Source organism: Pipistrellus kuhlii, unplaced genomic scaffold, assembly GCF_014108245.1.
Source record: "Pipistrellus kuhlii isolate mPipKuh1 unplaced genomic scaffold, mPipKuh1.p scaffold_m20_p_1, whole genome shotgun sequence".
Classification (NCBI taxonomy): domain Eukaryota; kingdom Metazoa; phylum Chordata; class Mammalia; order Chiroptera; family Vespertilionidae; genus Pipistrellus; species Pipistrellus kuhlii.
Genome location: NW_023425404.1, coordinates 12603998 through 12619553, shown reverse-complemented (window position 1 = coordinate 12619553; position 15556 = coordinate 12603998). Strand labels below are relative to the sequence as shown.

Below are 15556 nucleotides of genomic sequence, written 5' to 3'. Positions count from 1 at the left end.
GTAGGCTTGACGGCCCCTCTCTCAGTGCAGTGTGCCAGCCCAAGGCTCCGGAGAAATCCACAAAACGAGTAAGCGAGCTCACGATTTGCTCTTTGCGGACAAGCGGTAGGGGCGGCCTGTCGAGCTAACTTATTAAGACACTTTGCCCAGACGCGTGACCGTCCTGGCTCTGCACCGCCCCGCCTCTCACCGTCCCCGGAGGAACTGTAGCAAAGGTCCAGTCGTGCACCTGCGCACTGCGGCCGAAGGGATGAAGTCGCGCAGTGAGCCCCGGTCCGCGCCGCAAACCGCGCGATATTTCCCGCGGAGCTCGGGGCGCGGCGGCGGTGAGTGAGCCGCGCAGGCCGTCCGTGGGTGCGCCTGTGGGTCTGGGGCGCCTTCAGCTGGGTAGGCCGTCCCTCCGGGTGCGGGAAAAGCTAGGCGCCAATACCTAGGACTTAGAATAAAAAATGCTGGAGATTAATGTTTTATGACTTTTGGCAATTTTGTTGAAAAAAAAAAAAGACAATGGAGTAACAAATATGGACGTTAGAATTTCACTCATTTTGTTCCTTTTTGATTTAGGTAATAAATGTTTGTATTGGTTAAAAAAAAAAAAAGAGAATGCTGGAGAAGAAGAAACAGGTGTTTTTGTTTTTTTTTTAAAAGAATTATGGGGATTAAGCAACCTCAGGATTGGACACGCTTGTGTCCAAGGTGCCTCTGAGATGTCCGTTTAACACATTTTTGAGTGTCTGCCCTGTGCCAGGCTTAGGGGTTGGACATAAATCATTGAACAACGGATACAAATCCCTGTCCTCCTGGTGCTTCCAGTCTGGGAAGTCAGAGTGAAACTCTGGGCTGTAGATGCAGATTTCTAATCATTTCCAGATGAGGGATGGGCAGTGGGAGCCCAGGAGGAAGGCGAGGTCCCTGAGAAAGGGAGAGGTCTTGGGGAATCCCCACATGTTAGACTTGGCAGAGGAAGGAGGGAACAAGAAGACTCACAGGATTGCCTGGCTAGCTCTGGAGGAATATATCCTGCTGTTTTCTTTTAATCAAGCCTCAGTGGGAGGCTTAATAATGAAGATGAATGCGTTTGAATTATGAGGCCAAAAACATTCTGCCCATTCAGTCTTCAACAAATTTGTTTCTATTAAACAAACTTCCTAATTAGACTTAGTCCTTCATATCTTTGTTTTAGGAGGCAAACTCTGACAGGGAACAATATCTTTTTTGTATCCTAAATATGATTTTTCTTCTCCCCCCAAATGTGCTTTTTTATTTTTAAATTGTTTTAATGTTTACAAACTTCCTTGTGATTTAAAATGTTTTCTATCAATAGGAATTACTTTATATACAGAAATCTTGTGAGATCCCTGTGCAAACAAGGTGATGATTGCACAAAGAGTGGTGTTAAATTCCCGACCCGGTACGTATTTATCTGTGATGAATGTGAAAAACTGTGGTCTTTGATAATTATTAATGCAAATGGAGGAACAAGAGTATCCATATGATGTTAATGTGGTAAATTGAGGTTGGAAGATAGTAATAATAGCAGAGATATTAGAAGAAATTCTTTAAACAATGTACTATTCAGTCTTTCAAGTGATATCAAGGCCATTTGTTGAAAAAATAAGGTATTTTAGAATTACTGTATTTAAAAGATTATATTACAACGATGTGGCTTTTGTTTTTTATTTATAGTATGTGTCATTGGTTCCTAAAATTTGCTTTTCTTTTGATGTGAATAGCACTGACCTATGTCTGTGCTGATCTCTAACCTGAGTCATAGAAGCAAGTATGGAAGCAACCTGAGAGGATTGGGCTCATGCTGCCTTTGTTTTATTGCCTTTTCATAATCCTATATAATAAAAGGCCAATATGCAAATCAACCAAACCACAGAACCACCGGTATGATATGCACTGACCACCAGGGGGCAGACACTCAACACAGGAGCTGCCCCTTGGTGGTCAGTGTGCTCCCCCTGTGGGAACCAGAAGCTGGCTCGTAGCTGGTGAGCGCAGCTGCGGTGGTGGGAGCCTTCTCCCGCCTCAGCAGCCACACTAAGGACCCTGTGAGAAGGCACAGTCGGGCTGAGGAACACCTCTTCCCCCCCTAGTGCACGAATGTCGCGCACCAGGCCTCTAGTATTTAAAGAAGCTGTCTATGATTTTTCATTTTTGAAATCTTACTAAATTTTATTATTTTTTAAATATATTTTATTGATTTTGTACAGAAAGGAAGAGAGAGAGGTAGAGAGTTAGAAACATCGATGAGAGAGAGTCATCGATCAGCTGCCTCTTGCACAGCCCCCACTGGGGATATGCCGGCAACCAAGGTACATGCCCCTGACCGGAATCGAACCCGGGACCCTTCAGTCCCCAAGCCGACGCTCTATCCCTTGAGCCAAACTGGTCTCAACATGAAATCTTACTAAATTTTAAAACAAATGAGGTGATTTACCTGTAGTCATCTCAAAAAAGAAGTCTTAAAGTTGACAGCAATATTCCAAAGGATCTTCTTAGAGAAAATGAAGAGCAAGTAAAACTATTTGAAGAATTTATATTGAGTTATAGAGAAATTACAAAATAATATAGATTTATTCATGCCCAAATTAAAAGACAGTGCTCTGGACCCTAGAGTGACCTTTTATTTATTTTTATTTATTTATTTATTTATTTTTTAAAATATATTTTATTGATTTTATACAGAGAGGAAGGAAGAGAGATAGAGAGTTAGAAACATCGATGAGAGAGAGTCATCGATCAGCTGCCTCTTGCACAGCCCCCACTGGGGATATGCCCGCAACCAAGGTACATGCCCTTGACCGGAATCGAACCCGGGACCCTTCAGTCCCCAAGCCGACGCTCTATCCATTGAGCCAAACCGGTCCCGGCTAGAGTGACCTTTTAAAGAATAGTAAGTAATTATATAGAAAAATGAGTTATTTTATATTTTTACCTAATATTTTAGGGAAAAATGGTAATCCAGTGGCAGAAAATTTCCGAGTAGAAGAAATCAGTTTACCAGATCATATCAATGAAGGACAAGTACAAGCCAGAACTCTTTATCTTTCTGTGGATCCTTACATGGTAAGAATCAGGATTTTGTGACTTGGTGAAAATTAATTTTACAGTACTTTTATATTTTCTAATGCTGTACCTGAATCGTATTAATCAATCCTCATGATTAATGAACATTGGAGCAATTATATTTTGATACTTGTGAATTACAGATTGCCTTTGTTTTTATTTACTAGTGTTATTAAGGAATGTTATAGGAGGAAGATTTTCATAATAGTAACACATGTGTTAGTCAGTTTCTTCCAAATGTCCAGACTACTTCCCAGTAGTAAGTAAAGCTTAAAGATAGTAAATTAGGATTGGAAACTCTCTCAAATTTATCCATTTTGTAAGATCTTATTTATCACTCCATCTCCAGGGACTAGCATGGTGCTTATTAAGTATTAATTAAAGGAAGGAAGGAAGCTCGAACTCACTCCTTTTCCCAGGTGGCCATGCATGATACGGTGTGCCATGCCACTCCACTTGGGAATTATAATTATTCACTTGCCTTCACTAGACATTGTTCTATAAAAAAAAGAACATAAACAACTTTAAATGAAAAAAGAAAAGGAATCTAATGAACATTAAATCATTGCAATTTTATATCATTCCAAAATCACAACTAATTTTAATCAACATGTGTATACAGTATTTTACATGGTGATATGTAATGTGTATACATTATTTTGATTTATATTTAAATGACTTTATATACATATTTTAGTGAAAATATCATTACATTGTTGGTTCTGTTTTTCTCTTAGCCTTGTTTGAGTCAGGTCCTTGGTCTGGCCAATATCCAATGGCTGCTGCACTTGCTTTCCAAAAATACATGGGAGGGTCACTGAAGCAGAAGTGAGCATGTACCTATAGAAGCTTCTGCTTCAATTCCTGCTTGGTCTTTTCTAACTGAACTAGACCACCTTGATCAAGCAGTGTTTCCGTCTTTTCCATCTCCCGGACCACACTGTAGGCCTCCAATTCTTGGCTTCATGAGAGAGGCAAGAGTGAGCCACAGAGAAGAAGAGAGCCTTCACTAATGTCCAGGATGTCTAGCATAGTCTCATGGGAGAGTGTGGTGTCATTGTGGCATTTTTTCTTTGCTGAATAAAGAGAACATCCACCTGAGGTTAGGGGTATGATGTCGTGTTTGATCTGAAGTTTCCCCTATCATTGTTTTATTGTGGAAAATTGAACAGTTGGGGAAAGCTTAAAATTGTTTTGGGAATAGGTGATATTAGAAATTAGGAAGAGGAGTTCAGAAGGGATGGTGATAAACGACTGTATCAAAATTGTTTTGCCCGGCCAGTGTGGCTCAGTGGTTGAGTGTTGACCTATGAACTTGGAGGTAACAGTTCAATTCCCAGTCAGGGCACATGCCCTGTTTGTGAGCTTGATATCCAATAGGGGGCATGAAGGAAGCAGCAGATCAATGATTCACTATAATCATTGATGTTTCTATTTCTCCCTTCCTTTTCTTTTCTCTCCCTCCCTCTCTGAAATCAATACAAATAAGAAATAGTTTCATTTTTGTATTTGTTATTTCCATTGGGGAAGAGGAATTGCTAGGCCAAAAGAAATGAGTACCATTATGGTCTATATGTTATTAATTTGTTTTCTATAAAAAGTAGACAGTTTCATAATATTGTCAGCAACATATAAGTATACTTAATTTGCCAAAATCCATTGAAACCGTTGCACAGTAGTTTGTATTAATTTTGCCAGTATAATGTCTGTAACATTACTTAAATGCATTCAAGTAATTGTTTAGAAATTTTAATAGCTTTATTAAAATATAATATATGTATCATACAATTTACATATTTAAATGTACAATTCATGGTTTTTAGTCTATTTACAAAATTGTGGAACTATCATCACTTTAGAATATACTTAAATTTCTTTTGAATTGCACTTCTTGTTAGAGAGAGGATACAATTTTTTTTTTTTCAGAATAAAAAACTGAAAGGAAGATAGAAATTAAGATACATTTTATTTGTTTGATTAATGCTTTACTTAACATTACTTATTATATACCTTTCCTTTAGTCGCTAGATAAATTAGTAAACTGGTTCAGTATTATTAGACAGAATTACGCTAATCAGTGTTTTCTTTTTCAGCGCTGTAAAATGAATGAAGACTCGGGGGCTGATTATTTAGCACCTTGGCAGTTGTCTCAAGTGGTTGACGGAGGAGGTATTGGGATTATAGAAGAAAGCAAACACACAAATTTTACTAAAGGCGACTTTGTGACTTCTTTCTACTGGCCCTGGCAAACCAAGGTTATTCTGGATGGAAATATCCTAGAAAAGGTGATGTATAATGTAAAAGTATTTTTCTCCACTGTAATTCTTACTTTGTACCTTTGGTCTTCAGTTGTTTGATATGAGGGTGGGAGGTAGGAGGCATACATTTTCTTCTAGATATTTGCAAAAATGTGGAAAGCCTCTATTCCTTTTCCACTATTGGCTGTAACTATATATGACAGTTCTTAGATTACCAGTGAGTGGTAATTTTCCATATTTAATTTATTTCTCAAATTTTACAGATATAAAATAAAACCTGAGTACTTAAGCATTAAAAAAGATTTTATACTAAGAACCAGAGGCCCCTTATAGTCGTATGCTTTAAAGTTTCCTGAGAAATTGACACTTAAGAAATTCCTTTGGTTTGGGCTTAAAATTCCATCTTGTGTCAGAAATCTTGAGTTTGTTTTCTGTTAGATTGAACCATGCGAAATTACCAATATTTTTCTGTTTTGACCTGCAAAAACTGGCAGCTCATGTACATAGTTATGAGTATGGAAAATAGTACAATAATTAAAAAGTAATAATATAAGAATAAACTCTGTGTTTTGCATACTCACAACTGTAAACCTACCTTTGTCACCAGTGTATAGTCATATTAAGGGTTAGGTATTCAACATGTGAATTTTAGGAGTGTCGATATAAGAAATGTCCAAACCAGTAAAAAAAAACTTAAAAAAATATATATTTTTATTGATTTAGAGAGGAAAGGAGAAGGAAAGAGAGAGAAACATTAATGATGAGAGAGAATCATTGATCAGTTGCACGCCCCACACTAGAGATCGAGCCTGTGACCCATGCATGTGGCCTGACCAGAATCAAGCCATGACCTCCTGGTTCATAGGTCGATGCTCAACCACTGTGCCACACCAACCAGGCTCAAATAAATTCTTATAAAAAATTTTCTACTCCCGGCCATGCGGCTCAGTGGTTGAGAACCAGGAAGTCAAGATTCGATTCCTGGTCCGGGCACATGCCCAGATTGCAGATCTCCAGTGTGGGGTGTGCAGGAGGCAGCCGATGAAGGATTCTCTCTCATCATCGATGTTTCTCTCTCTTCCTCTCTAAAGTCAATAAAAATATATTTTAAAAACTTTATTTGAGCCAAACTGATGACAATTGCTGGGAAGCAAAATCTCAGATATTCTGGAGAATAAGTTTTACATTTTCTTTTATACATTTTGAAATTAAGAAGATAACGTAAGGAAGATTACATGAAGGAGGGAGAAAGCAAGGCAGCAATTGGATTACAGGATAGTTAACAAGAACCTAAGATAGACAAGAATAATAATAGACGGCTTGCTTAAGGCAAAAATAAACCTTTTACTAAGAAGTTATATGCCTGGGGAGTGGCTACCCACCAAGACCTGCCCTGTTAGGAATTTATGATGAGATCACCCTGTGAGGTTACTTTCTGTAGAACCCTTTTTTTGTCCTCAGGAAGACACACTTCAGCCTCTAACATAGGGGTGTCGAACTCAATCAGAGAAGGGGCCAAAATCTAAAATCCAGCCTAAATCGCGGGCGGAATGGTTTACTGAACAGTCATAAACTGTCATTGTGATGGAAACGCAGTGGAGTGCAGTGATGACAGCGCGGTGCGGGCCACATTGCAAGGCCTGGCGGGACGGATTTGGCCCGCAGGCCTTGTGTTTGACACATGTGCTCTAACAGGCTGTTTCTACCTTGTTGACTTAAAACTGGAATTCCTAGTTTTCTTTTTAAAAGATATATATTTAGACAAAATAAATAAATACGAATAAAAGATATATATTTCATTTTAGGTAGACCCGCAACTCGTGAATGGACATCTTTCATATTTTCTTGGAGCTATTGGTATGCCTGGCTTAACTTCCTTGTTTGGGATACAGGAAAAAGGTCATATAACTCCTGGATCTAATCAGACAATGGTTGTTAGTGGGGCTGCTGGTGCTTGTGGATCCTTGGCTGGGCAGGTAATAATTTCTGATTTTCTAAAAATGTCATAATTTAATCTTTAAGTACATATATAATTTAAAATATAAAATTGAACAAATTTATGATTATTTTGCTCATTTCTGTTAGAAATTATGTTATAATATTACCTGCTTAGAATGTCTTTATAATAATATGAAAAATGTAGATTTTTGTATCTTGTTCTCTGTTAACCAAAAATAGACATGGGAAATACTAGGATGATTCCAAGGAAGAAAGTCAGAGTACTGTGTGGAACTCATGAACTAAAAAAACAAAAACAAAAAAACAACAACAACAACAAAAACTCTCTCTAACCAGTTTACCTCAGTGGTTAGAATGTCAGCCTGTGAGCTGAAGGTTTGTAGGTTCTGTTGCAGTTAGGGTATAACTGCATAGACCTCAGCTGCAGACTCAATCCCTGGCCAGTGCAGGAGGCAGCCAATCTATGTGTCTCTAGTACATTGATGTTTCTGTCTCCAGCTCTCCCTCTCCTTCCCTCTCTCTCTAAAATCAATGGGGAAAAATATCCTTGTGTGAGGATTAACAAAAAACTCCACAAAAACTGATATTGTAAAAAAAAAGTCTTCAAATATAATAAATATAATGTAGAATTTTATAAAATGCATTGTTTTTATGAATAGTAGTCTTTATAGTATGAAACCTCTGAAATAAATAATAAAAACTTAGTAGTGTTTTTATTCACAGGCCTGAAAAGTATTTTGAAACTTTAAAATTTTTTAAATTTATTGGAGTGACATTGTTTAATAACATATAAATTTCAAGTGTATAAGTTTGTTATGACATCTGTGTACTCTGTTGTGTGCTCACCACCTAGCCTAGTCTCCTTCTGTCACCATATATTTGACCCCTTTACCCTCCTTGCCCTTACCTTCTTTTCTTCTAGAAACCACCATTCTGTTGTCTGGGTCTATGGATTTTTTTGTTTGTTCCTTTGTTGCTTTTTGCTTTATATCCCACATGAGTGAAAACAAATTCTTCCCTTCTCTATCTGACTTACCTCACTTAGCATAATACTATACGCTCAAGATCCATCCCACTGAAAAATATTCAATTGCAATTTAGTGATGTTTGGGGTCTGACTATTCTTTTTATTAAATTAGCTTTAAATTCTGAAATTTTAACATTCAAACTAAGTCAAATTTTATTCAATCTTAATGTTTTTAAGAATGACATTATATCTGTTTTCTGTTCTTTTGATTTCAAATTGCTTTTAGCTGAAAGCCTTGTAATCTAACCTAAGTTGTGGCGAACACTCTCATATACTTGTAATATCTTATATGCTTTCACATTCTAAAATGTAAACGTGACCTAGAAAGTTGTTTAATTTTCAAAAATTTCCCCCCTAGATTGGTCACTTGATGGGCTGTTCCCGAGTGGTGGGAATTTGTGGAACACAAGAGAAGTGCCTCCTTTTGACCTCAGAACTGGGCTTTGATGCTGCTATTAATTATAAAAAAGATAACGTAGCAGAACAGCTCCGGAAACTATGCCCATCTGGTGTGGATGTTTACTTTGACAATGTTGGCGGTGACATAAGTAATACAGTGATAAGTCAGGTATTTTGCTGATTTGTTTCTTATAAATTTGAATGCTATATTTTATTTGATGTGATATTTGTACCTGATATTAAGAGATAGAAAAAAATTTATAAGATTGTAGGGTTTATTGAGAAAAAGAAACTAATGATGATCAGTACTGTAATTAAGTGATACAGAAGAGCTTGCTGATATATCTACTTCCATTTACTTACAGATTTGCACTATGAACATCACTTTCAGTTCTTTGCTAGCATTATTATATTTTCACCTGCAGTTAATTTTTTGTGAAAAGTACAGTTGTATTGTTCAAATGGTGAAGTTCTGACTCCTAACTCACCACGAACCAACTCAGCCATGGCCCCTGACTTTGAGTAGGGAATGGATTTTCATAGATTGTAGGTATTTTTACCTATTTTCATTGACAACGTTATAAAATACGAACATTAGCTATTAACACTGCATTGTTCTTTACTATAGGTAAAATTATTTGCAATTGAGGTTAAATTATTTAAATACAAAGAAATACTCTGCTACTACCACTAAAAGTAGCAACAACAATAGCAACAATTAATGTAATTCTTTTGCTGATTACCAAATTCTCATTTACCTCTTAATTCCTTTAGAGTGGACTTATTTTCTAGCCAGTTAAGACTCTTAAATACATATACTGGGTAAATCTTTAAAATGAAATGTATTAACTGGCACTAAAGGATTAAATTCAATGGTCAAAGAGGCTTTCTTTGAGACAGCCATAAAGTCTAACATGGGAAAGGCATATATCTTAGGGCTCAGCAAACTGAGGCTCGCGAGCCACATGCAGCTCTTTGGCCCCTTGAGTGTGGTTCTTCCACAAAATACCACGGCCTGGGTGAGTCTATTTTGAAGAAGTGGCGTTAGAAGAAGTTTAAGTTAAAAAAATTTAGCTCTCAAGAGAAATTTCAATCATTGATATTTGGCTTTGTTGACTAATGAATTTGCCGACCACTGTCTTAGGGTATAATCACCTGTTTTATCTGAACAGATGAATAAGAACAGTCACATCATCCTGTGTGGTCAAATTTCTCAGTACAACAAAGATGTGCCTTATCCTCCTCCACTGCCTCCTGCTGTAGAGGCAATCCAGAAAGAAAGAAACATTGCAAGGTGTGTCCTACCTCTTCCTGTTTTTATCAAATTCAAGGGGTTTAAAGATCATAGGTGTATATGAAATGTATTGTTCTCCATATGTAATTTTTTTCTTAGTAAATAAAACTTACAAATATATATTTTAAGCTGATTCAGTATTTAGGTTTTGGTTAACTAGCCCTTTGGCAGAAAACTTTAAAAAGATTGCATCTGCTCTATAAATTTTTTGCAAGTCTTTTTTTTTTTTTTTTTTTTTTTTTTTTGCAAGTAATAGAAACTCAACCATATTAGCTTAAGTACAAAGGAAATTTATTGGCTCATGTACTGAGAAATGCAATATTAGTACAGTACTGACTGAGATCTGGCTGGATAAAGGGTTTGTATAATGGCATCATGACTCAGTTTTTCTCCACCTCTGGGCTGTGCTCCCACCTAGGCTCTCCTCTTTCAGCAGCAGAGGATGGCTCTTATCTTTAGTCTTACTTTTTTTTATTTTTATTTTTTTATTTTATTGATTTTGTATAGAGAGGAAGGGAGAGATAGAGAGTTAGAAACATCGATGAAAGAGAGTCATAGATCAGCTGCCTCTTGCACACCCCCTACTGGGGATATGCCCTCAACCAAGGTACATGCCGTTGACCAGAATCGAACCTGGGACCTTTCAGTCCTTAAGCCGACGCTCTATCCATTGAGCCAAACCAGTTTTGGGTAATCTTACCTTTTTTTAAATTAAAATATATTTTATTGATTTTTTTATAGAGAGAAAGGAAGAGGGATAGAGAGCTAGAAACCTCGATGAGAGAGAAACATTGATCAGCTGCCTCCTACATACCCCCCACTGGGGATGTGCCTGCAATCAAGGTACATGCCCTTGACTGGAATTGAACCTGGGACCCTTCAGTCTGAAGGCTCTAGTCTTACATTTTTCCAGGTTAACAATCCAAGCAGAAAGAGAACAGCTTTCTCTTCGCAGTTTTATCAGGTCCCAAAGGTGATACTCCCTGGCTCACACTGGCCTGGCTCTGGTCACATAGGGGTGCCCATTAAGTAAAATCATGGAGCCATTACCAAACGGGGTCGTAAATACTGGGCAGACAAAACAATAGAACTCCGCTGCACTGATCCCTGTCTCTACACCTAAACCTGCATCTGGCCAGATTCTGTGATTAAGTTCTTGTGTTTGAAAGATTAACAGATAATAGCGTTCTGGAATGATTTCATTTTGGACTCTTATTCCCCTACTGGTCTCTGATCATTATTCTTTTCTTTCCCAATACAGAGAAAGATTTATGGTCTTAAATTATAAGGACAAATTTGAGTCTGGTATTCTACAGCTAAGTCAATGGTTTAAAGAAGGAAAGCTAAAGGTAGAACTTGCTTCTATTTCTTATCAATAGCATTCTTCCTGCTGTTTGATATGCTTTTGAATTTATTCTAGCAATGTACTAGTTTCAGAATAAAAATTCCTACAAAAGGGAAGTATACTGGATATTATAAATTAACTTTACCTCCCAGGTGATATAACCTCCTGGTTGAGAAGCCCTCTGTTATTATACCCTTTACCTGATTTTATTAACCTTATACTTTTCTTAGATTATACTGTAAGATCAATAGCTTTTCCTTCCTAAATTTTAATATTAATTTAATAAATATTAATATGGAATGCTACAATGTGTCAGAAACTGTGCTTTCTCAAAAATCTTATAAGCACCTCTTAGTACCCCTACCTCTCCACTACCATTTTTCTCTCCTGCCCTCCCAGGACATTCTGATATGTCTTATTTTTGCTTTAAAATCAGAAGTTATTAATCTGGGGTCCAGAGACCCTGACCTAACCTAGCATGTTCTTAAAACCTGCGAACGATAAGTAAAATTTATGTGTGTATGCTTATGTACTTTTGGAAAAGAGGGTATATAGCTTGTGCTCTTACCAGTGGAAGGTTAGACAGTGGGAAAATAGGATTTTATTTTTAAAAATTAATTGATAGGAAACCTTTTTGGTTACCTACATGAAATTAAGAATGTCTATTTTTATTTTTATTTTATTTATTTTTTTAAGAATACCTATTTTTAGATAGAAAGTGCTAAATAGTATTGCTGTCTTTTGCAAACATGAAAACTATTAAGTAGAAACATTAAAGTCTAAAGAATACTAAGTTTAGCTATTTTTATTTACAGATTAAAGAAACTATGACAAATGGATTAGAAAACATGGGAGGTAAGATGCATGTAGATTTATTATATACTAGAGGCCTGGTACATGAATTTCATGCACTTGGGAGTGCAGTCCCTCAGCCCAGCCTGCACCCTGTCTGGGACCCCTTGAGGGATGTCCATCTGCCAGTTTAGGCCCAACCCCTGTGGACATCCTTCTCACAATCCGGGACTGCTGGCTCCTAACCGCTCACCTGCCTGCTAGCCTGATCACCCCCTAACTGCTCCCCTGCCAGCCTAATTGCCCCCAACTTCCCTCTCCTGCCAGCTCAGTTGTCCCCAACTGCCCTACCCTGCCGGCCTGGTCACCCTAACTGCCCTACCCTGCTGGCCTGATTGCCCACAACTACCCTCACCTGACAGCCATCTTGTGGCAGCCATCTTTGACCACATGAGGGCGGCCATCTTGTGCGAGGGTGTGCGGGTCAATTTGCATATTGCCTCTTTATTATATAGGACATGTGCTCAGCACAAATAATACATTTTTCTTTTGCTTCTACTTCTCTGGGGTCTTTTTCTTTTAAAATATATTTTTATTGATTTCAGAGAGGAAGGGAGAGGAAAAGAGATGAAAACATCAATGATGAGAGAATCATTGATCAGCTACCTCCTGCACTGGGGATTGAGCCCACAACCAGGCATATGCCCTGACCATAATTGAACTATGACCTCCTCCTTCATAGGTCACTGCTCAACCCGCTACTGGCTCTTTTGTTTGTTTTAAATAAAAAGGATGCCAAAACCGGTTTGGCTCAGTGGACTGAAAGGTCCTGGGTTTGATTCCGGTCAAGGGCATGTACCTTGGTGCCAGGGTCTGCCTGGCAGGTTGAACCGGGCTGAGGTAGGGAGGTGGGAATTGAGAAAAGAAAGACAGAAGAGCAGGGTTGGGAGGACTACAAGTCATCGAGGAACTGTAGCAAGTTTATTCACTGCGCAATGCTTTTTATACACAAGGCACTAATTAGGAGGTCTGTCAAGAGGAGTATATTTCTTGTTCCTCTTAATCTCTAAAGGAGAGATAGAGCAGAAGGACAAATTCTTAGTACTATAAATCTTAAGTAGGTATTGTAAATACAGACTTCCTGGCAAGACATAAAATGTTGCTCTCCTACTACATAAATTACTTCCATTCTACTGATAATGGCTATCCAAACAAGTCAGGGAAAACTGTTTGGGTAGGGGGCCAGCCCTGCTAGCCCCCTCAGATGCAAGGACCTTGTCAGCTTACATCCTGTCACCAACACCTTGGTTGCGTGAACATCCCCAGTAGGGGATGTGCAAGAGGCAGCTGATTGATGATTCTGTCTCATCGATGTTTCTAACTCTCTATCCCTCTTTCTTCCTCTCTGTAAAAAAATCAATAAAATATATTTTAAAATAATAATAAAAAATAAATAAAAAGGATTAGCTCGGCTGGTGTGGCTCAGTGGTTGAGTGTTGACCTATGAACAGGGAGATCACAGGATGTGGGCGCAAATCCCAGTAGGGTAATCAATAAAAATATATTTTTTAAAAATAAAAGGGATTCAATTATTTTTTTTCTTTCTCAGAAAAAAATGTAATGTTTTTGGTTACTAAGTTTACCAAACAGAAATATAATTTCACTTATTTTTCTGGCATAATGTATATTTCACTTAGTAAAACTTTACGATTAGATTTCTGATATTTTAACTGTTATATAAAAACTAGAGCCCCGATGCATAAAATTCATGCACTTGTTGGGGGGGGTTGGTCCCTCAGCCTAGCCTGCACCCTCTTGCAGTCCAGGAGCCCTCGGGGGATGTCTGACTGATGGCTTAGGCTTGCTCCCCGCTGTCAGTCGGATATTCCTTAGAGTGGCTGCAGAGGCGGGAGAGGTTCCTGCTACCACCGCTGCGCTCACCAGCCATTAGCCCGGCTTCTGGCTGAGCGCACTGACCACATAGAGCGTCTGCCCCTTGGTGGTCAGTGCACAACATAGCGACCAGTCATTCTGCCGTTTGGTTGATTTGCATATTAGCCTTTTATTATATAGAAATGGATTTGTTTTTTTGTTTTGTTTTTTAAATTTTATTTTATTGTTTAAAGTGGAATGGATTTGTTTTGCTGATATTGTATTTTCAAACTTATTTGTCTCTAGTTTTCAGACTGTAAGTCATGCATGTCGATATAGACACCAATTAAACATTTCTAGTTTCAGTAAAAATTTTTTTAAAATATATTTTCATTAATTTCAGAGAGAAAGGGAGAAGGAGGGAGAGATAGAAACATCAATGATGAGAGAGTATCCATTGACTGGCTGCCTCCTGCATGCCCCATATTGGGGATCAAGCCCGAAACCCAGGCATATACCCTGACCAGGAACTGAACCGTGACCTCCTGATTTATAGATCTACACTCAGCCACTGAGCCACGCCAGCCTGATGCGTAAAAACAGTTTTTAAGATGCTAATTGAGTTAGTTTACTCTGTAACTTTGCCAGTATATATGTGAAGTTTCTTTTCATGACAGTTTTCTTCTATACTTAATATTAAAATCATTGAAATAATTTTTTAAATTCTGGTGTTTGAGCTACCAATAGTTATGTATGATAGTGACATTTATGTTTTGAAACAACTGAGTTTTGTTTTTTCTTTCTAGCTGCATTCGTGTCCATGATGACAGGAGGTAATGTTGGAAAGCAGATAGTGTGCATTTCAGAAGAAACCTCTTTGCAGTCTCTATAAACATCTTCATCAAAGAAATACAGATTTCTTTCCATTTTGTACAAAGACTCAAGACACATTAAAAAAATAACCTTAGAGTGCAGATAGCTTTTGGTTTAAATGTAATAATAGGTGATTATTTTCTTAGTTGCAAAATAATTCTTTCTATGTCTTCCAAATTATATATGTATTCTACATCCAGCATATTACTTACAGAAGTAGATTGAAGTCAAAATGATCTATTTTTCTTTCTTTTCCTAAAATTATTACATATGATATATATATATTTTTAAAATATATTTTATTGATTTTGTACAGAGAGGAAGGGAGAGAGATAGAGAGTTAGAAACATCGATGAGAGAGAGTCATCGATCAGCTGCCTCTTGCACACCCCCACCGGGGATATGCCCGCAACCAAGGTACATGCCCTTGACCGGAATCGAACCCGGGACCCCTCAGTCCCCAAGCCGACGCTCTATCCATTGAGCCAAACAGGTCTTGGCACATATGATATTTTTATCAGACATACTGAAACCACTGGAGATTTGATACAACTATTAATGGATCATACAAAATAGCTTTTCAAAATTAATATCTTTTATTGAAAATGAAATGGTTGAGAAGGCATTTAGTAAATATTTGTAGAACTGGAAATGTTTTACAG

General features: G+C 37.8%; 1 protein-coding gene across 4 annotated transcripts; it reads left to right on the top strand.

The window, feature by feature from the left end:
* The first annotated feature begins 266 nt into the window (after positions 1-266).
* Positions 267-14992, top strand: PTGR2 (prostaglandin reductase 2). Of its 4 annotated transcripts, XM_045578759.1 has the most exons (10): positions 276-326; positions 1325-1411; positions 2957-3075; positions 5169-5360; positions 7139-7309; positions 8678-8887; positions 9891-10012; positions 11274-11361; positions 12173-12212; positions 14828-14992. In XM_045578759.1, exons 2-10 carry the CDS (start codon positions 1375-1377, stop codon positions 14911-14913), a joined length of 1065 nt encoding a protein of 354 aa, XP_045434715.1. In that variant the 5' UTR covers positions 276-326; positions 1325-1374; the 3' UTR covers positions 14914-14992. The 4 variants fall into 4 exon arrangements, 3 of the variants coding, with proteins under 3 accessions (XP_045434722.1, XP_045434715.1, XP_045434724.1); XM_045578766.1 differs by lacking the exon at positions 7139-7309 and having other exon boundaries at positions 267-326; XR_006741039.1 differs by lacking the exon at positions 9891-10012.
* The last annotated feature ends 564 nt before the right edge of the window (positions 14993-15556 follow it).